The 23,080-nt window shown below is 35.7% G+C and overlaps 1 protein-coding gene across 1 annotated transcript in view; it reads left to right on the plus strand.

The window, feature by feature from the left end:
* APPBP2 (amyloid beta precursor protein binding protein 2) overlaps positions 1-23,080 on the plus strand; it is a 72,934-nt gene that overhangs the window by 43,851 nt on the left and 6,003 nt on the right. Inside the window, exons 5-12 of the mRNA XM_027087305.1 lie at positions 9,364-9,532; positions 13,270-13,359; positions 14,601-14,668; positions 14,749-14,854; positions 15,556-15,680; positions 18,356-18,441; positions 20,136-20,326; positions 21,699-21,864. Of these exons, the coding sequence (XP_026943106.1) occupies positions 9,364-9,532; positions 13,270-13,359; positions 14,601-14,668; positions 14,749-14,854; positions 15,556-15,680; positions 18,356-18,441; positions 20,136-20,326; positions 21,699-21,864 (1,001 nt within the window). The remainder of the gene's footprint in view (positions 1-9,363; positions 9,533-13,269; positions 13,360-14,600; positions 14,669-14,748; positions 14,855-15,555; positions 15,681-18,355; positions 18,442-20,135; positions 20,327-21,698; positions 21,865-23,080) is intronic.

Below are 23,080 nucleotides of genomic sequence, written 5' to 3' on the forward strand. Positions count from 1 at the left end.
AATAAAATAAATAAAAAATGAAACCCAGCTATATATTGTTAAAAGAAAATACCCCTAGACAATAATATTAACAATAAAAGCAGAATTCAGGATAAAAACCATTAGTTGATAAAAAAGGGATATTGATAATGTACAATCCACAAAAAAGTCATAAACCCATGTATGGCAAATAAGATAGTAGCCCTCTACATAAACACAGCACCCTAAAAATACAAAGAATTTGATTAAAAAGATAATCAATACAAAGTCGAGTACCTCCAGGATGGGTTAATTCAGAATTCATAGAGGTTATCAGGGAACTAGGTTTTTTCCATCTTCTGGCTCCTCTGTCCCCAGTGGTTGTAAGACTGCTGCTGTGGTTTGAGGTATCACATGCAGATTCCACATTGTCCAGCAGAAGAAAGACCATATTTTATCTCTAATGACAAAGGAGCCTTTCTCAGAAACCACCTAGCTGACGTACCCTTGAGTCTCATTAACCAGAGCTAGGTCATTTGTTGACCTCTGAATCAATCAGTGGCAATCTGAATGGGATCACCATGTTAGTATTGGCTTAAACTAATCATGATTTACTTATGAATCCTATGAGAAGGGGGTCAGCGTCTAACAAAATCAGGGTTCTGCCAACAAGCATGAGATGGGAAGGATGACTTGGTTAGGGAGCCAGCAGTATCTGCTACATCTCACAGTGCTTTGCTTCCCCACTTAAAATTAAAACCACACCAGACAGGTATTTCTTAGAAATACACAAGTTACCTAAACTGACCCAAGAAAAAAATTAAAATTCTGAACAAGCCTATAACAAAGAGATTGAATCAGTAATCAAAAACCTTCCAAAAAAGAAAAGTCCAAGACCAGAAGACTTTAGTAGTGAATTGTACCAAACATTAAAAGAAGATAGGGACTTCCCTGGTGGTCCATTGGTTAAGAATCTGCCTTCCAATGCAGGGGACGCGGGTTCGATCCCTGATCAAGGAACTAAGATCCCATGTGCTGTGGGGCAACTAAGCCTGAGCACAGCTAGAGAGAAGCCCGTGCACTGCAACAAAGACCCTTTTGCCGCGACGAAAGATCCACCGCCACAATGAAGATTGTGCGTGCTGCAACTAAGACCCGATGCAGCCAAATAAATAAATAAATATTTTTAAAAAAATAAAAGAATTAACACCAGTTCTTCTCAAAGTCTTAAAAAAAATCAAGAGGAAGGAACACTTCCTAACTTACTCTATGAGGCCAGCATTAACCTATATCAAAACCAGAAAAAAGACATGAGAAGAAAAAAGAAAAGAAAATTACAGACTAATATCTCCTATCAATATAAATGCAGAAAGTCTCAACAAAATACTAGCAAATTGGATGCAATAGAATATAGAAGGATTATGCACCATTACTAAGTGGGATTTATCCCAGGAACGCAGAAGTGATTCAACCTAAGAAAATTAATGCAGTATACACCACATTAGTAGAATGAAGGGTGAAAACCATGATTATCTCAATTGACACAAAAGACATTTGACAAAATCCAGCACTTTTTCATGATAGAAACATTCAGAAAACTAGGAATAGAGGAACCTTCCTTAATATGATAAAAGGCATTTATGAAAAACCCACAGCTAACATTATATTCAAATCTTCCTCCCTGAGATCAAGAACATGACAAGGATGCCTGCTTTCACTACTACTATTCATCTTTGTCCTGAAAGTTCTAGCCAAAACAATTAGACAAAAATAAAATAAAATGCATCTGTGTTGGAAAGAAAGAAGTAAAACTATCTCTGTTCACAGGCGAATTGGAATTTGCCAATATTAAAAACTTTTGTACATCAGAGGACATTATCAAGAAAGTGAAAAGACAGCCTATGGAATAGGAGAAATATTTGTAAATCATATATCAAATAAGGGTCTAGTATTCAGAATATTTCAAGTACTACAATTCAGCAACAATCAACCCAATTAAAAAATGGGTAAGGGATTTGAATTGACATTTCTCCAAAGAAGATATGTAAATGGCCAATAAGCATCATTTGTCATTAGGGAAATGCAAATCAAAAACAATGAAATACCACTTCACATCTGCCAATTTGGCTGTAATGTAAGAAAGAAAAGAAAAGAAAACGAAAGGGGGGGAGGGAAGGAAGGAAGGAGGAACAAGAGAGAGGGAGGGAGGGAGAGCAAAGAAGGAAGGGAGGGAAGGAAGAAACAAAATAAGTATTAATAAGAATGGAGAAATTGGAATCCTCATGCATTGCTAATGGGAATGTAAAATGGAGCAGCTGGTATGGAATAGTTTGGTGGTTCCTTAAAAAGCTGAGCAAAAAAAATTACCATATGACCCAGCCGTTTCAGTCCTAAGTATATATATCGCAAAGAATTGAAAACTGGGACACAAACAGATACCTGTGTGTTAGGGTTCATTGCAGAATATTTCACATTAGCCAAAAGGTGGAAATGACCCAAGTATCCATCAACAAAAGAACCCTTAAACAACGTGGGTTTGAACAGCAAGTGTCCACTTAATACATGGATTTTTTTTTTCCAGTACATACATACTACAGTACTACACAGTCTACTCTTGGTTGAATCCACAGATACGAAGGGCTGACTGTAAAGTTATATGTGGATTTTTTTTTTATTGCCCTGGAGGGTCAGTGTCCCTAACCTCCCCCCGCCACGTTGTTCAAGGGTCAACCGTATATACAGTGGAATATTATTCTGCCAGTTTTGATGGCTGCTACAACATAGGTGAATTTTGAAAGTAATATTCTAAGTGAAATAAGACAGATATATAAAGACAAATACTGTATGATTTTACTTAAATACCTAGAATAGACAAATTGATAGAAACGAGAAATAGGTTAAAGGTTACCAGGAGCTGGGGGGTGTAAGGAGAGAATGGGAAGCTATTGTATATTATAGTGTGTGTTTGGGGTGATGAAAAGTTATGGAAATGCATGGTGGTGATGGTTGTAAACGTGGTAAATATAATTAATACCACCAAGCTGTACATTTAAAAATGGTTAATATGACAAATTTCATGTTACATATTTCACTACAATTTTTTTAAAAGCCCACCAGTCTTTTTTTTTAATTACCCAACCCTCCCCTTTCAGTTTATCGTTTATTTCTAAAATTCTTAAGTAGTTCATAGAAAAATATGCTTGCATAAGCAGGAGAGAAATTTTTTCCTTTGGGTTTACTTTTAAGATTTTATTTTTGTCATGTCTATCTAATGAGGATCTAACTAGTCATCTTGCTCAATCTTATAGTAAATATATTTATAAACTAGTGACCTCTAGATTTGTATATTTTCCACTTCAAACAATGAATAACTTAACTAATTAAATAGTAATTGCTTTTTTAAATTTATTTTTTAAATTTACTTATTTATTTATTTTTGGCTGCATTGGGTCTTTGTTCCTGCGCACGGGCTTTCTTTAGTTGTGGCGAGCATGGGCTACTCTTTGTTGCAGTGCGCAGGCATCTCATTCAGGTGGCTTTTGTTGCGGAGCACGGGCTCTAGGCGACGGGCTTCAATAGTTGTAGCTCGTGGACTCTAGATAGCAGGCTCAGTAGCTTTGACACATGGGCTTAGTTGCTCTGCGGCATGTGGGATCTTCCCAGACCAGGGATCGAACCCATGTCCCCTGCATTGGCAGGTGGATTCTTAACCACTGCACCACCAGGGAGGTCCCATAGTAATTGCTTTTGATAATAGCTATTGATCAAGTAGCTATGATTTTACGTTGTCATAAAGATAAAATACTATGGGGCTAGAGGCATATGGGAAATCTCTGTATCTTCTCAGTTTTGCTGTGAATCTAAAACTGCTCTAGAAAATAAAATCTATCTTTAAAAACTATTAAAATAAAATACTGTGCTTACATGGTAGTGCCACATTTGGAGAGCCTTGAGAACCTGCCTTTTTATTAGGCTGAACGTTGAGGCAAAATTAGATCCTCAGTTGGACCAAAAGTTTTTTGGATCCTGCATCCTGCTCATTGTCAGCCCAGATGGACACACAGACCCTGAAGAGTCTCCATATGTTGAATTTGCCCTTTTGTTTCAATAGATCATCAGTGGAGACTGGAGAAAATATCAAGCCGTGCTTTTCTGGCATAAAATATGTAGTCTGCTACTCCCACCAATTACTAAATAATTTCCAGAAACTAATTTTTAGGCAGAATACCTATAGTGAAGTTTGCTGGAAATGCAGTTCTTAGTATTGTAGAAATGATTGGTGAGCACTGTTCTTTTCATTCTCTAAATTTAACTTTTTTCTCATTCAGCCATTTGGATAACTATCAAATCTGTATTTCTTATACCAATCCTTTTTTTCTCAAGGGTTTTTTTTCTGGGCTGTTGTTAATATCTTCTGTCCTGGTTGCCTTGCTTCCGCTCTTGGCTTTACTATAATCCATTCTCCACACTGCAACCAGAGCAATCTTTGTAGAGTTGCACTGTTCAGTATGGTAGCTATTAACCATATGTGACTATTTAAATTAACATTATGGGACTTCCCTGGTGGCGCAGTGGTTAACAATATGCTGCCAATGCAGGGGACACCGGTTCGAGCCCTGGTCCGGGAAGATCCCACATGCCACGGAGAAACTAAGCCCATGCGCCACAACTACTGAGCCCATGTGCCACAGTTACTGAAGCCCACGCACCTAGAGCCCGTGCTCCACAACAAGAGAAGCCACTGCAATGAGAAGCCCGTGCACCGCAACAAAGAGTAGACCCTGCTTGCCACAATTAAAGAAAGCCCGCACACAGCAACGAAGACACAATGCAACCAAAAATAAATAAATTTTTAAAATTAAAAAAAAATTAATTAACGTTAAAAATTTAAAGTCAGTCCTCAGTCACACTAGGCAGATTTCAGATACTCAGTAGCCACTTGTGGCTACCAAATTGAGCAGAGCAGGTATAGAACATTTCAGGAAGTTCTATTAGATAGCGTTGTTCTACAGCATAAATCAAGTAATCTCACTTTTGCAACCAAAATAACTTACCATGGCCAGTAAGACCCTATAAAAATCTTTCTTTTCTCTACTTTCTCATCTCTCTTTATATAATCTGTTATTCAAAATACTCCAGACACATTGGCCTTCTTACTGTTCTTTGATTATGCCAGAACTTTTTTCCCTTTCTCAGGGCCTTTGCACTCATTATTCCTTCTTTTTGGAACATGCTTCCCCCATGATTGCCTCTTCATCATTAAGTTACCTCTGCAAAAGAATTCTTCCCTATCTACCCTAAGCCCTTCCTTTAAGAAGGCTTTGATCATATCACCCCGTTTTTATCATCTTCGTAGCATTTATCTTTGTCTTACTTAATTGGTGTGTGTCTGCCTAATACACTTTTCCCCACTAAGAATGAAGCTTTTTTTTTCTTCCAGCTTTATTGAGATATAATTGACATATAGCACTGTGTAAGTTTAAGGTGTACAACAAAATGATTTGACTTAGATACATTGCGAAATGATTATCAAGTTTAGTGAGCATCTATCATCTCATACAGATACAAAATTAAAGAAATAGAAAAAAATTTTTTCCTTGTGAGGAAAATTCTTAAGAGTTACTCTTAACAACTTTCATATATAACATACAGTAGTGTTAATTTATCATGTTATAAATTATATCCCTAGTACTTATTTATCTTATAACTGGAAGTTTGTACTTTTTGTCTGCCTTCATCCGATTCCCCCTCCCCCCACCTCTTACCTTTGTTAATCACAAATCTCTTTTTCAATGAGTTTGTTTTTGATGTATAATTGACCTACAACACTATGTTAGTTCCTGTTACACAACATAGTGATTCGATATTTCTGTACAACTCAAATGATCACCAGATAAGTCTAGTTACAATGTGTCACCATACAAAGATATTACAGTTATTGACTGTATTCCCCGTGCTGCACATGTCATACCTGTGACTCATTTATTTTGCAGCTGGAAGTTTGCACCTCTTAATCTCCCTCACCTATTTCTTTCCCTACCCCCTTCCCCTCTGGTAACCACCTGTTCATTCTCTTTGTCTGTAACTCTGTTTCTGTTTTGTTATGTTCATTTGTTTTGTTTTTCAGATTCCACCTATAAGTGAAGTCATACAGTATTTGTCTTTCTCTGTCTGACTTATTTCACTTGGCATAATACCCTCTGGTTCCATCCATGTTGTTATAGATGGCAAGGTTTCATTCTTTTTTATGGCTAATATTCCATCGTGTATATATATCACATCTTCTTTATCCATTATCTGTTGATGGGCACTTAGGTAGCTTCCATATTTTGGCTGTTGTAAATAATGCTGCAGTGAGCATAGGGGTGCGTATATCTTTTCTAATTAGTGTTTTTGTTTTCTTTGGGTAAATACCCAGGATCTTTGCCCATTTTTTAATCGGGTTGTTTGTTTTGTTGATGTTGAGTTTTATGGGTTCTTTGTATATTTTGGATATTAACCCCTTACCAAATGTATCGTTTGCAAGTATCCTCTCCCATTCAGTAGGTGGCCTTTTTGGGGTTTTGATAGTTTTCCTTGCTGTGCAAAAGCTTTGTAGTTTGATGTGGTCCCATTTGTTTACTTTTGATTTTGTTTCCCTTGCCTGAGGAGATATATCCAAAAAAAAAAAATTACTAAGACTGATGTCAGAGAGCTTACTACCTATGTTTTCTTCTAGAAGTTTTGTGGTTTCAAGACTTAACACTTAAGCCTTTAATCCATTTTGAATTTATTTTTTATGGTATAAGCAAGTAGTCCAGTTTGATTCTTTTGCATGTAGCTGTCCAGTTTTCTCAACACCATTTATTGAAGAGGCTGTCTTTCCCCCATTGTATAGTGCCTCCGTTATTAGAATGAAGCTTCTTATGGTCATGGATTCTTTCTCTCCTGTTTACCACTAGATCCCTTGCACCTAGAGAAATAGGAATGACTGGCACATATAGGTGTTCAGTCAATACTTGACTATGAGAGTCTCTGAAAACTTCATCATCTGAAGTATATATTTCTTTTTACTATAATATTTTACTAGATTTCACTTTTTTTTCATAGTGACAGGGATCACTGCAGACTGCTTGGTCATTAGATCAGCAATTTGACTGTCAAGTGATATTGTCTCTTTATTCTGTATGAGTATACTTACTTTAGCATGAAAAGTTGCCTGTATACAAAACATATTTTTTCTACTTTTATATTTCTGCTTTAAAATATAAATCTAATCAACTCACCATTCTAGAGTTGCCTGATAATTATATTTATTTCTTCTTTAAGTTGAAATTTTGTAATATGAAAGATACTCCATTCAGATTTTTTTTGGCCACACTGGGTCTTCGTTGTGGTGTGCAGATTCTTCTTCATTGCGGTATGCGGGCTTCTCTGGTTGTGGCGTGTGGCCTCAGTAGTTGTGGTGTGCGGGCTCTCTGGTTGTGGTACTCGGGCTCCAGAGTGCTCAGGCTCAGTAGTTGTGGCATGCGGGCTTAGTTACCCTGCAGCATGTGGGGTCTTAGTTCCCCGACCAGGGATCGAGCCCACGTCCCCTGCATTGGAAGTCTGATTCTTAATCACTGGGCCACCAGGGAAGTCCCCAGAACTTTTTATTAACTTCAATACTGTATTATTTTATTTGAGGGCTTTAGTCTTTTCTAAAAGCAGGTAACTGTATTGTGAGTGTTGGGAGGATACACAGTGGCATTGTGTAATATTTGCCACCTTATTGAATAGTACTGATAATTTAAAATTACTCTCTTTTAGAATAGACTGGTGGCTGCCAAGGGGGGAGGGGAGCGGGAGAGGGATGGATTGGGAGTTTGTGATTAGCAGATGCAAACTGGTATATATAGAATGGATAAACAACAGGTCTTACTGTATAGCACAGGGAACTATATTCAGTATCCTGTGATTAAACCATAATGGAAAAGAATATGAAAAAGAATGTGTGTATATATATATATATATATATATATATATATATATGTATAACAGAGTCACTTTGCTGTATAGCAGTAATTAACACAACATTGTAAATCAGCTGGACTTCAATTTTTAAAAAAGTTAATTAAAAGTACTCTCTTTTTTCTCACTGTACAATGGAATGATAGACATCAGAAGATTGTTAAGAGTGTTTCTCATCTTGGGTCATTGATCTGTTAATATTTTTGGAATAGATATAAAAATTAGATTTTAAGTATCTGGGTTTTATTTAATACTCCTGAAGAATGCTTCCTAACCTCTTCATACTTGGTTTTCTTTTTTTAATACTTGGTTTTCTTTTAAATTACATTTATATTTTGTTCCATCTCAGGGCTGAGCATTTTCAGAAAATTGTCATGATACATGGACATAATGTTTAGCATGATATATGGACATAATGTTTTAGCCAACATTATAATAGATACATAAATATATGTCCAGTCCTCACTCTGTTCTCCTGTCTTGTATGGTCTGTACAGATGTATAGTCTGTTGCTATCTTGACCTCATTCTGACCAAAAGCATTTTACTACTCTTACATATCACTAGGTAGCATGGTTTTGGGACTTCCCTGGTGGTCCAGTGGGTAACATTCTGCACTTCCAGTTCGGGGTGTCCGGGTTCGATCCCTGGTTGGGGAACTAGATCCCACATGCATGCTGTAACTATGAGTTCACATGACGCAACTAAGAGTCCGCATGCCGCAACTAAAGATCCCACGTGCCACAACTAAGACCCAGTGCAGCCTAAATAAATAAATATTTTTTAAAAAACCAACAACAACTAGATAGCATGGTTTTACAGATACTTTGTGTAAAGAATTCTGTATTTTTCCACCATAGAGGATAAAGGTTATAAAAGAAAGAACTGGCAGTACCACTATTTTCAGTGAACTTATCTTACTGGAAAGATAAGTAAAAACAACTTTTATGAAGCAACATAAAATGAGTGGTAACTGATCAAGGGTTGCACGAATATACTAAAAAAAGAATGGAAAGTAATGGTAGGTAATAGAATTTCATGTTGATTTTTATTGTCTTCATTGTTTTCCAAATTTTTTATAATGAAACTGCATTACTTTGGGATTTGGAACAAAAAGAATTAAGTGATAGATGTAGCACATGGTAAGTCACAAATGCACAAAATATTTAGAGAAGATAAGGAATCAAAGTTGGATGAGATAACCATAGGTAGCTTTCTGGAACGAGCATATACTTTTTTCTGTGCATTAGTTGGTCCCAGCTTCAGCTGGATGGTTGTTTTCCAGTGCTGCCTCATTTCTTCTGTCTCGCGACCTTAACTCATTTGGGTGCTACATAGTGATCAGTAAGAGGTTATCAGTTCTCCCATGCTGGAAATAGCTATCAGAAATAGAGTAATGTTATTTGTGCTTCTGCAGATTGCTTCATGTGCGAAATGGAAACTGCAAATATCATTTGGGTGAAGAAACATTTAAGTTAGCTCAGACATACATGGATAAACTCTCAAAACATGGCCAGCAAGCAAACAGAGCTGCACTCTATGGAGAACTGTGTGCACTCCTATTTGCAAAAAGTCACTATGATGAGGTGAGTGTTTTGAAGAACATTTCACTGTGACCAGTAAGTATCTATAAAACAAAAGATAAATCATATAATGTCATATTTGTTTTAATAGATCTCATTTTGACATATTAGGTTTACTTAAAGCAATATACATTTGTAATGGAATATTTTAAATTACGCAAAAGGATTATTCTGTGAGATGGAATTTAAACATACATATACAGTTTTAGAGCCTGTTTTTGTTTTTAATTTGACCAAATGTATCTCTGCATAAATTATTTTGAGGGCATGCTCTGTTAAATGAACCTTTAATAGGTGCTTTTTTATTGGATGTGTAGCTCTGGGTGAATTCTCATAACTTGAAGGCATTCATTTCAGTGGGAACCTAGATTTTATTTATACTTTATTGCATTGTTTTGCTTCTGTCTCTTCATTATGAGAAAGATAGCCTCATTCTTGGCTTTATACTGTTAAATTAAGGCTTTGGAGCTAATGAATACATAGTTGAGAAGTGAGCTGTGTAAGCTTAACTCCTTTATTTATGGAAGAATATCATAATTACTTTATGCTGTCAGATAGCTGTCATTTAGCTTTCATATTTTAAAATTATCCCTATCTCAATTTTTACCCCGTAATATAAATACGTGTATGTTCCATATTTAAAAGAAAGTCACCATTAGAAGTGAAACTGGAGAATTCTAGAATAATTGTGAAGTGATGTTTACAATCCCAGTGCTAGGATCATCCTGCTTTTACTATCTAAGAGGTATCATCAGGGAATGCATTTGTTGAATCGTAATGGTGAGAGTATAAGTTTTTTAAGGAGCTGCCAAACTGTCTGTACCAGTGTACGTCCCACCAGCGGTGAATGAGAGCTCCTGTTGCTCCATATCCTTGCTAGCATTTGGCGTTGTCAGTGTTTTAGATTTTTGCCATTCTAATAGGCATGCCTCATTGTTTACATTAACTATTTTTGAAAGCTTGACAATTCATTATAAGATGAGTAAGTTCTGAGGATCTAACGTACAGTGTGGTGACTATAGTTAATACTGTATTGTGTATTTGAAATTTGCTAAGAGTAGATCTTAAGTGTGCTCATCACACACAAAAAAGGTAACAGTGTGAGGTGATGGATGTGTTAATTAGATTGTGATAATCATTTCACAGTGTATATGTATATCAAGTCATCATGAACACCTTAAATATATACAATTTTTATTTGTCAGTTATACATCAATAAAGTTGGGGGGAAATTCTTTTAAGTCGTTAAGTGTATGTGTTAAAATCTAAGATCCTTATCAGCATGCCTCAATTTTCTCAGGAGGTTTATGTAAGTTCTTCGGTTATTTTTGATGCTGAGTTGCTGTGTCTGCTGAACTCGTTCTGTCGATGGATTATTTTGCCGCCCCTTTTATGCAGACTATTCCATAGCTTATTGACCCAGATATAGAATTTGGCCCCTTTCTATGATTTCCACACACCAAAAACAAAGAACCCCATTCACAGAGGGCCTTTGTGTGGATAGCCTTTACTAGAAATGAGAATGAAGTAAACAGCAACAGTTCAAGTATTAGAAATACCTACCTTAAAAGTTCTTCTGGGAATTGCCTGGCGGTCCAGTGGTTAGGACTCAGTGCTTTCATTGCCGGGGCCCCGGGTTCAGTCCCTGATTGAGGAGCTAAGATCCCGCAAGCCGCATGGTACACCCAAAAGAAAAAAAAATTCTTCAGGTGCCCCACCATCTTTTTATCTCTCTGCATATGTCCTCCTCATCTTGGCCATCTCTGTTTCCTCTTTCATTGTTTCTTTTCATCCTCGTTTTTCATACTGCCCTGCATCCTTCTTTCTGTTCTATAAAGTGAGTCATGTCTTGCCATTTTTTACTCATGTACTCAGCTCCAGACCCACCTTAATATGTCCAGACTCACCGATGTATTCAGTGGAAGAAAAGTACCTTTTATTCACCAGTTTCCACTTTCTTTCTTTCTTTTTTTAATATTTATTTTTATTTATTTACTTATTTTGGCTGCACTGGGTCTTCATTGCGGCACTCAGGATCCTTGCTGCAGCGTGTTTTGTTGCGGCATGCGGGCTCATAGTTGCCTCATGTGGGATCTAGTTCCCCATCCAGGGATCGAACCCAGGGCTCCTGCATTGGGAGGGCAGAGTCTTACCCACTGGACCACCAGGGAAGTCCCACCAGTTTCCACTTTCTTTACTAGGCAGTTACTATTTAATTGACGGTTATTTTCTTTCTGAACATTTGAATTGGGGTGTCGTAATGTGTCTTATTCATGATCTTTGCAACTCGCACATTCATGAGGAATATTTAAGTCTATAGATGTTTCTTGGATAATCTTGATAGTTTATAAATTTGTCGTTGTATCTACAGAAAAGTACACAAATCTTGAGGATACATCAATAGTTTGATGAATTATCACCATATTCTGTTATTAGTCCATGTAGGCTAGGTTATGCTAAGGTAATATCAACCTCCAAACAGCACTGACTTGGAATAATAAAAGTTTATTTCTTGCTCATGCTACATCCCATCTTGGGATCTCTGTGGCTCTGCTTAACATCCCCTCTATACTTTGATCAAAACCCTGCGTTGTGGAACAGCCTGTATCTAGAACATTACCAGCCTTGAGCAGAGGCAGAAGCATTATGGGGAAGGGATTACTGGTTCTTAGAGCTTTCTCCCAGAAATGCCATGTTTCACCTCTGCTTATATTTTAATTAATATTTTGGCTAAAGGAACTCACATAACCATTCTCGTCTTTAATGTGGAAGAGAACTTTATCTTTCCCCGAGGAGGGGCAGTAAATATTTTAAAAGCAGTATTACTTACAACTTACCATAGATTTTACCTTCTTATTCTGGAACAAAATCAGCTTATTTAGTATCTTACAAACAAATCAGGTTTTTTGGCCTAAATCTCATATATTTCCTTTTTGTATCAAAATTGCTTCTGAATAGCTACATCTTTTAGGTGGAATGGAAGAGATGGAAGCTTACAGAGGAAAACAAATGTTTACTTTCTAATATTTTCAATTTGTTTTCCCCACATTTTTTGTGATCCCTTCATAATATTATTTTGTTTCTTTGAAGCAGTTCTTACTATCTATAAAGTAATTTATTTTGCTTTTTTTCCCCACTAAGCACTAGGAGACGAAGGACATTTTCTGTTGTGCTCCCCAGTAGATACCTATGTGCCAGCACATTGCCTAGTACTTAACCTCTCTGCACCTCGTTTTCCTATAATAATAGTACATATCTCAAAGGGATGTTGTGTCAATTAAATGTGTGTGTTAGTGCACATTAAGTGCTTAGAACAATAATTGGCACAAAGTAAGCACTCAACTAAACAAGCAATTAAGATACAAAATAATTAGTGTTACAGTAGGGGAAGGAAAGTACAGGAAACCTAGTCTAGGGCTGAAACCTGAAGGACAACTTAGGTGGTTTAAGGGGTCGGAGGGCGGAGGGGAATGTATTTTAAGGCAGAGGGAACGGTATATTCTGGGCCACAAAGAACATGCCTCTGATTTCCTGAATATGTGTCACATATCCAAAGAAAAATGTAACAAACTTACACTTTCAAGAAGACTCAGCCTCTGAGAGAAAATTTTAAGTGTAAATATTTTATATGTGTTCTTATTCAAGTACTTGTAAGCTTGCAGGAAAAATTCATAATCACTTCATTAAATATTGTCAATTTGATATATCACAGGTTTTGCTCTTCTGTAAATATTTTTTAGGCATACAAATGGTGCATTGAGGCAATGAAAGAAATCACAACAGGCTTACCAGTCAAAGTCGTGGTGGATGTTTTAAGACAAGCTTCTAAGGTAAATATAATGTTGAAATTATTAAATGGATTATAGGATTTAGTAAGCTTTAAATTTGTGTAAATTAACCTACTGTTTAACAGATCAGGTATTGCATACTCATGGATAACAAAGTCTATATTCTAAGTTTCTCTGCTCAGTTTTAGAAGTCTGGCTTCTTTCTTAAACCTTTACAGCAACCTGAATTCCTTTTGTCATGGTTGTATAGACTTTCGTCACTTTTCTCCTAAAAAATAGCCTGGTATTAAATCTTTTAGTCACAGTATTGGCAGTGTCACAGTGTGATAGCTTTTTTTTCTTGAGTTGGTAGGCAATACTTATTTGATTTTTACTCTAGTTTCTTCTTACTCTGTAAAAAAATATGCATTAAGTCTTTGAAGCCATTTAGTAATATTTAAAAATTGCTGCTTTGGTACACTGAGGCTTTGAAGCATTGATATACTTTTCAGATATACTCTTTCTACCCAGAGGTTTTTCAGTTTTGAATATTCCATTTTGGTTGGTTTTACTTATGGAAATTTCAATTAGAAGAATTATTCTAAAATTATAGATTTAGAAGAGTTAAAGATTTCTGCGAAATTTATGAAATAAGTCATTTTAGAGCAAGTAAACAGCATAAATATTCAGGTTATTATTAGAGCTAGAAGAGACATTAATATGTTTTTAATTAATTTAAAACATTGAATATACATTTAATATAAAGACAGCTTAATATATATGCAAGATTTACATTTCTGTATGCAAATAATATTTACAGTTAAAGACTACTGGCTGTCTCATGAATCAAAATATTTTAAGAAGTAATAGGAATACTTGGAATTCTGTGCATTTAAAAGTTATTAGATGGAAAACTACAAAATAGTTGTAAGCCACCGTAGAACGGGGATATAAATAAGTACCTTAGAAAATAATACGGTGAACCCTCCCCGCCTCTGTTTTAATAATATGTAAGGATGGGAATATACCAGCTTTTTAAGGTAACTGTGTTATAACAGGTTTGTTCTGGGCATGACTATCAAAATTTTAAGTTTTGTAATTTCCCAGGGTATGTACAGATCTGTTTATAATGGAATTTTAAAATACTTGGAAGGAAAGAAATTACAAATAGAACCATTCTATTTATGTTTGAAGATGCTTTTTTCAACCATTATAGTTTGACTATATCAATATAAGCCATACTTGTTTCAACACACTAATTAACTGTTTCAGAGTTATTTAACAATTTTTCACTTTATCTTTAGGCTTGTGTTGTAAAACGTGAATTTAAGAAGGCAGAACAGTTAATTAAGCATGCAGTGTATTTGGCACGGTAGGTGATTGTTATTAAAAATACCATTTCAAATTGTTTCTTTCTAGTTTATATCCTAATAGTTTTGTATCTTTTTATAGGGATCATTTTGGATCCAAACACCCAAAATATTCTGATACACTGCTAGATTATGGGTTCTACTTACTCAATGTAGATAATATCTGTCAGTCTGTTGCAATTTATCAGGTATGTTAATAGTTACACTTTTTTTCTTTCAACCTAAATTGACTTGCTGACCTGTAATTTGTGATGTATAAACCACTGTCTAAAAATAACTCTTTCTGAGCCCTTCCTCATATATGGTACTCCATTATTTTACTAAATAATACCTAGAAGGCTTAAAACTTAATGTTTTAGGAATTAAAGAGTGTCATCCAGGAAAAAAGTTCGGGGGTTGTGGGTCAGTATGTAAGAGTAGTTTTCCATTTTTCATTTACCGAGATGATGGCTTGTCTTTGTTGTTGATTTAGCTCAAATCATTATAGCTGCCTTCGTAGTAGCAAGGAGGCTTGATAGCAATTATTTTAGGCCTTATCTCAGTCAGCCTCAGGAAAATGATGTGTTATGCCATCACTCTGGACAAGGTATCCTTGATTTTATAGTTTACTTCCGAAGAGGACATAGAGAAAAACACTAATGTAATTCCTAAGACATGTGAATGATTTTATTATTAAGCCATTGCCTTTTAAGTCAAACTTACTCTTTAGAAAATCAGGCTGTAGGTGAATTTTATGTTCTGTTGTGATTTAAATACAGCAGGACTTTTTTCAAAACTGATGGGATTGAGTATATAGAATCTATATTTAAATTACTAGGATGCTTAATTTAACTGGGTAGTGTCTTTTAAGGATTCACGGTATTACCAGTTATTCTCATGACTCTTTCAGGCAGCCCTTGACATTCGGCAGTCAGTGTTTGGTGGCAAAAATATCCATGTAGCAACAGCTCATGAAGACTTGGCTTATTCTTCTTATGTTCACCAGTATAGCTCTGGGAAATTTGACAATGCACTGTAAGTTCCACTTTCCTTTTCAGTGAGGGATTACATACTGTTGCTATATTTTGTTTTGTTTTTTCCTAATGCAATACTTTTCAGTGTATCTTATGGATTAAATTTGTCCTCCTGGAACTTGAACAAGATACCTAAAATGTTCTTGAAGTCATTTAAAATCATATCAATTTATAAGCCATTTGTTTAGATCTTATGTGGTTTAATGTTGAGACATAGATCTCCATATAGAATATGACTTATTTTTTAAGTGTCTCCTTCAGTAATTTTTCTTTGACTAATACAGTAGTGTCTGGTTAAATGACAGACTTAACCTAAAAACTTGCTCATAACATGCAGAAATACTGAATAATGTAACAATCATCTTTTTAAATGCATAACTGAGCTTGTAAGATAGAGAAGAAATCCCCAAGGGCCAGTAATGGACTAAAATCCAAAATGGGTAGGCATGAACTACAGTATGAGTGTTCTGGGGTGGAAAGGCTTAGAAGGCTTAGAAGTTTCTGTAACCTTGGTTGAACAGCAATCCTGGGTTTAAGAGACAAGGCATTTAGCCCATAGGAAGCTGTGGCTTAGAAGTGAAACCCTCACATGAAGCCAAGATCAAGGCTACACCCTCGGAGAAAGAGTAGACTAGGGGAAAAAACTGCCCACTGGCAAGAGAGGTGACATGGAAATTTGTCCAACTTAAGTTGGGCCCTCAGTTGAAAAAAAAAGGAGCCTCACAGGGGAATTTATAATTTATAGATGTCTACGTTGTGTTTGGGCATCATGCATGCACGAACCCCCAAACTGAGGAAAACATTAAGAAGCACGTTGGGACTGCTAGTTCTCCTGGGATGCTTTTCAGGAGAAAATGCAAAACTCTTGGAAATAATTAACCTTCCGTCCAAGCCATACAGACTTCCCATAGATCTAGCTGTACCTGAGATGAACTCATCATAAAAAATATTTAAATAAGGGAACATTTCCCCCATGGGTGAGTCAGCAGACATAATGATCAAGATTAGAACACTAAAAATATCAGTTAACAGAACTTTATGGCTGATACTATAAAGTAAGGTTTCTTAAATGTTTAAAGATATAAAACGGGTTGGCAAACTATGGCCTGAAGGCAAAATAAAGGTTTATTGGAACATAGCAGTGCTCATGCACTCATGTATTGTCTATGGTTGCTTTGATGCTGTAACAGCAGAGTTGGGTAGTTGGGACAGAGTGTAGCCGCATAATCTGAGATATTTACTATATGGCCCTTTACAGAAAAAAATGTGCTGGCGCTGATATAAAAGAAGGAATCAGTAATATTTTGGAGGGAAAATGAAGGAAAAAAGGCAGATTTAAAAATAAAACAACTGAGGGAACTATACTCAGTATTTTGTAATCACCTATAAGGGAAAAGGAATCTGAAAAAAAAATAGATATATATGTATGTATAACCGAATCACTTGGCCATACACCTGAAACTAACACAACATTGTAAATCAACTATACTTCAATTAAAAAAATAAAACAACTGATACATCCTACAGCATGAATGAACCTTTAAAACATTGTGCTAAGTGAAAGCAGCCAGTTACAAAGGACCACATATTGTATAATTTCATTTATATGAACTGTCTAGATACAGGCAAAGAAGTAGAAACAGAAAGTAAGTTGGTGGTTGCCTAGGGCTGGTGGAGTTGGAGGAAAACGAAATGACTCCTAAAGGGCACAAGGTTTCTTTCTGAGGTGATGAAAATATTCTGAAATTAATTGTGATGGGTACATAACTCTGTAATATACTAAAAACCTTCAATTGTACACTTTAAATGGGTGAATTGTGTTGGTATGAATTGTCTTAATAAGCACTTTTATTACAAAAAACATTATAATAGCTGGAATTGGAAAATAGTCATTGACATTAAAACTCAGTAGACAAAAAAAAAAAAACAAAAATAAAACTCAGTAGACAAGTTAAACAGCAGATTAGACACAACTAAAGAGACAGTGAACTGGAAGACAGATCTGAGAAAACTAATGATTACCTGGACGCTGGGAATAGAAGGCGTGGAGTTGTTTGAGATTATCTGGCAGATAAAATAGACAAACAGCTTGCTTTCTGTTTGACGAGATGGGCCATGAACAAATAACCAAACATGTCAGGTGAGAATACATGCTATGAAGGAGAATAAAGTAAGCTAAGAGTTTAAAGAGTGATGGTAGATTTTTTAGGGTCTTTTGTATAGGCTGGTCTGGAAAAACTTCAGTGTGGGTAAGCCATGTGGATATTTAGGGGACAGCCATTACAGAGAGACAGTAAAGCGAGCGCAAGAGTCATAGGTGAGCACGTGCTTTACGTGTTCAGAAAACTGCAGTTCCTGTGTGCCTGGAAGGAAAAGAGAGGATTGTTTCTGAGAATGGTAGGAGATGAGGTCAGAGAGGTAGCCCAGTGAAAGATCATATTATATTGAGCCTTATAGGCTGTGATAGCAACTTCACAGTTGATTCCGAGGGAGATGGGAATCCACTGGATGTTTAAAAGTTCAGTCTACAAAAGATTGGAACTTTAAAACAAAAAAAAACTGGTCCTTTTCCACAGATAGTTTTAGAAATTCAGTATTATAAATTGTGATTTTTTTTAATGCTTAAATTATTTGTAACTTAAAAGAAATGCCAGAGTATATCTATCTGTATTGCAGATTTCATGCAGAAAGAGCTATTGGTATCATTACCCACATCCTACCTGAAGATCATCTTCTTTTGGCTTCTTCAAAGAGGGTGAAAGGTACCCTTTGTAATCTAGTCTCATATATATATATATATATATATATATATATATACACACACGTATGTATGTTTTTTTTTTAAGATTTCTTTCGCTGTCAATTATAATAGATGTCTACTCTCTGATAACTTTAAAATCGATGGTATATGGTATAAAATAGGGGTATTTGTTTATTTCCTCAGGATTAGACTGCATATTACTAAAATAGCCAATTCACTGATTTAAAGTATTTGCCTACAACTCTAAGAATTTACAGTGGTTCATAATGAAAGGTTGTTCACATCTCTCATATAACATTGTTAATAGGCCAGAATACATTTCTTTTGCCTCTTTCTTTACCTTTTCCTACCTTCCTTCCTCTCTTTCCTTTCACTCATTCATTCATTCAGTCAGTCCTTTCTTTTGAGGAGAGGATGGAAGAATCACAAATTATTACTGTGCAGTGACAAGGGTAGGAAACTGAAGATGGGTTTTTCTCATACCTTCAGTTTTATCATGCAAGCCTCTGAAACTCAGTTTCATATCAGGTTACCCTTAATGTTGTAAGGCTCTTACCACATACCACTTTCTTCTTATTAACTCTTCTGCAAATCACTACCAAGGCTTTCAGTTTGCCAACATGATTGGGTCACCCATGTGGTAATTCCATGCATGTTGGATAACTTTTACCTTAATTCTGGAACTGGGTTTTACCTCCCCTCTAGGTTCGCATTTTTAAAGTCATGCAAGTAATACACGATTAATGTCAAAAATTAAAAGTTAGAAAAGAGAAAAAATTAAGTTACCTGAAATCTCATCGATCCAGAATCAACATTTTGGTGAATATTCTTTTAAACTTTTCTTTCTTCAAATGCTGAAATGAGTGAATAATTTTTTTTAGTTCTGTAATCTGCTTTGTTCAATTAATATATTATCAACATTTTCCCATTTCAGTACATGTAGGTATATATCTTTTTTTCTAATGTTCTTAACCTCACCTGTCTTATTGGACCTTTAAATTGTTTTTTAACCTTTTGTTCTTTAAAAATGCTACAGTGAACTAAATCTCTTTTTACTTTTGTGCACATGGACAATTTTCCTAGAAATAAAATTGCCTGGTAAAAGAATATGTGTTTTTAAGACTTTAAATGGAATTTGAGGGTCTTGAATGGGACTTTGAAGTTAAATTATCTTCTTGACTGGTTTGATTGGTCAAGTGAGTTAGGAGGAAACCAGTTCTTTTAGTTGTATTTGGTTAAAGGTTATATAATTTACAAAGTGTGGTTTCAAATTTTTCAGCAGTGCTTAGGTACTCCTTGACAACTTTTTCACAACTTTAAAAACTTTGCCTCTTTATTCTTGTCTTCCTTGTCTTCCTTTGCTTAAACAACAAATTCACATCAGCAAAGCATAACAGGTCTGGTAAAATAGAGAGTAATTCTACAAAATAATTTGTTGTATACCATTGTTTTTCTTAAATTTGAAATTCATTATACTGTGCAAAATAGAATGACCAAAAGTGTATTTTTTCATTAAAATGGAATACTTTCATCTTTACCAGTTCTGTGGCATGGGATATGGTTTATGGTTCTAAACCATAAGCATATATAAGTATATACAACTAACATCTGTAAAATTTAGTTTTAAATTTTATGTTCTGATTAGCTTTGATACATGGTTTGGAAATGCACTAATTTTATTGCCTTCTTATTCAGCACTTATTTTAGAGGAGATTGCAATTGACTGTCATAATAAAGAAACTGAACAGAGGTTGCTTCAAGAAGCTCATGATTTGCACCTGTCTTCACTCCAGCTAGCTAAAAAAGCTTTTGGGGAATTTAATGTACAGACTGCAAAACACTATGGAAACCTTGGAAGACTTTATCAGTCAATGAGAAAATTTAAGGTTAGAAGCACATTTTACTATATTTTTCTCTCTCTTAATAATCTTAGGTAATAAAATATAATCTTAAATAATAAGTAAATCTTAAATAATGCTTCTTTAGTAATCTTAAATAATAAGGTATACATTTATTATACTCCTACATTATTTCACATAAGAATTGAGAAAATGGCTAGTATAAAACGACAGGGGCTTCCCTGGTGGTGCAGTGGTTAAGAATCCACCTGCCAATGCAGGGGACGCGGGTTCGAGCCCTGGTCTGGGAAAATCCCACGTGCCGCGGAGCAGCTAAGCCCGTGAGCCACAACTACTGAAGCCTGCGCGCCTAGAGCCCATGCTCCGCAACAGGAGCAGCCACTGCAATGAGAAGCCCGCACACTGCAACGAAGAGTAGCCCCCTCTCGCCTCAACTAGAGAAAGCCCGCGTGCAGCAACGAAGGCCCACAGCAGCCAAAATTCATAAATAAATAAAAATAAATAAATTTTTAAAAAAAGACAGTCAAAATATAAATAAAATTCAAAAATACAGACCCTAGAAAAATAAATATATCAAACCATAAAGACTAAAACAGTTATTATAGTTAGACTTAAAACATAGCTCTTAGCTAGTAGTTTAAGTTAGACTTAAAACATAGCTCTTAGATAGTAGTTTAAGTACAGCACTTAGCAGAATGCCTGCCACATAATAGGTATGTAAGAAATATAAGATATTGCAAGTGTTATTAATTGTAGTGATGATAAAAATTTACTGAATTTAGTTCCCTTTTAGAATTTTGAGTCATAGATTCTTATTGTCCATTACAGGGTCACAATAAGGAAGGGATGAGAGTTGCTGCTTAAGACATTCATTTTTATCTAAAAATCAGTTTACACATTTCTCAATTACCCTGAATTTGGTTTGTTGGAATAAAAATTGTCAAAACTCCAAAAAATAAAATAAAGTATACTTCTATGTAAAATAACATACTATAGTGTAGAGTTTCTTAACAAGGTTCAGTTAAATTTTAGAGTGTATTAACTGAAAGAAGAAATTTTCACCTTAGAATATTTTGATGTTAATTTCTTCCAACAATTTTTTATTACAAGGACAGGTTTTCTTTTGTTTCTTTTATTACAAGGACAGGTTTTCTTTTGTCATTTTGGTATTTGTCATTTGGTACTATTACTTTCATCAGCTTATGTGCACAGCTTCCCCAAACCAGTAAGGCTTCCCATAGGCAACTTTTGGAAGAATATAGTGTGTTCTCTGATCAGATTACCTTATGCCATCCATAAGACGTCTTTGGCATTTAGAAGAATCTTACTCATGGGGTAAGAATTGTTGACATAAGAAAAAGTATAATCTAATAGTTAATACACCTTAATTGTTTTTCAGGAAGCAGAAGAAATGCACATCAAAGCAATTCAGATTAAAGAGCAACTTCTTGGTCAAGAAGATTATGAAGTAGCCCTTTCAGTGGGACATCTGGCTTCTTTATATAATTATGACATGAATCAGTATGAAAATGCTGAGAAACTTTATCTGCGATCTATAGCAATTGGTATGTTACTTTAAAATTTTCTTAGTCAATTGATTAGAGATCAACATGTCTTATATGTTGTATAGGGAAGTGTTATTATTAAGACTTAAATGAGTTTAGAGCTGCTAAGGATATCCAGAAACCACTCAGAAATCATCTGAAACATTTTGCTAAAGATTATTTATTGATGTTGAAGCCACTAGTAAGAAATATGACAGTAGAGTGTCAAGTAAAGGCAAAAGTAGTTATTTTTAAATATTTGTGTAAACACTACCCCCAGCCCATCCTCTCCCTTCTTCTGATTTTAACATAGACCCAGTTTGCCTGTTTTTTAACTTGATATAAATGAAATCATACAATGTATATTTTTATATGCCTGGTTTCTTTTGGTGAACATCAATTGTGAGATACATCTGTGTTGTTCATATCACTGTTGCTTGTTAATTTCCAGTGCTGTGTAATATTGTATTGGATTAGTATATCATTATTTAATCCATTCTACTGTTAATGGATATTTGGAACATTTGAATTGTTTTCAGTTCAGCCCTATTAGAAAATAAGATACTGTGGTCATCATCTGAATGTTGTGCCTATTAAAACTCTTCCCCATTTTTATATTGACTTGTCTGTCATTTTCTTATTGGTTTATAGAAGTTCTTCATATACTTTGAATGTATCTGTTGGTTAAATGTGTTGCAGATAACTCTCACTCTACTGCTTCTTCCTTCCTCCCTCCCTCCCTCCCTTTCTTTCTTTTTTGATTGGTTGTACCGGGACTTAGTTGCAGCAGGCGGGCTCCTTAGTTGTGATGTGCGAACTCTGTCTTTTTTTAAATTTTTATTTATTTATTTATTTTTGGCTGCATTGGGTCTTTGTTGCTGCGTGCAGGCTTTCTCTAGTTGCGGCGAGTGGGGGCTACTCTTCGTTGCGGTGCACGGGCTTCTCATCGATGTGGCTTCTCTTGTTGCAGAGCATGGGCTGTAGGCACATGGGCTTCCGTAGTTGTGGCTCGTGGGCTCTAGAGCGCAGGCTCAGTAGTTGTGCATGGGCTAAGTTGTTCTGCGGCATGTGGGATCTTCCCGGACCAGTGCTTGAACCCGTGTCCCCTACACTGGCAGGCGGATTCTTAACCAAAGCACCACCAGGGAAGTCCACGTGCGAACTCTTGGTTGCAGCATGCATGTGGGATATAGTTCCCTAACCAGGGATCAAACCCGGGCCCCCTGCATTGGGAGCA

Source organism: Aethalodelphis obliquidens, unplaced genomic scaffold, assembly GCF_003676395.1.
Source record: "Aethalodelphis obliquidens isolate GAN/ISIS:26980383/991018 unplaced genomic scaffold, ASM367639v1 scaffold58, whole genome shotgun sequence".
Taxonomy (NCBI): domain Eukaryota; kingdom Metazoa; phylum Chordata; class Mammalia; order Artiodactyla; family Delphinidae; genus Aethalodelphis; species Aethalodelphis obliquidens.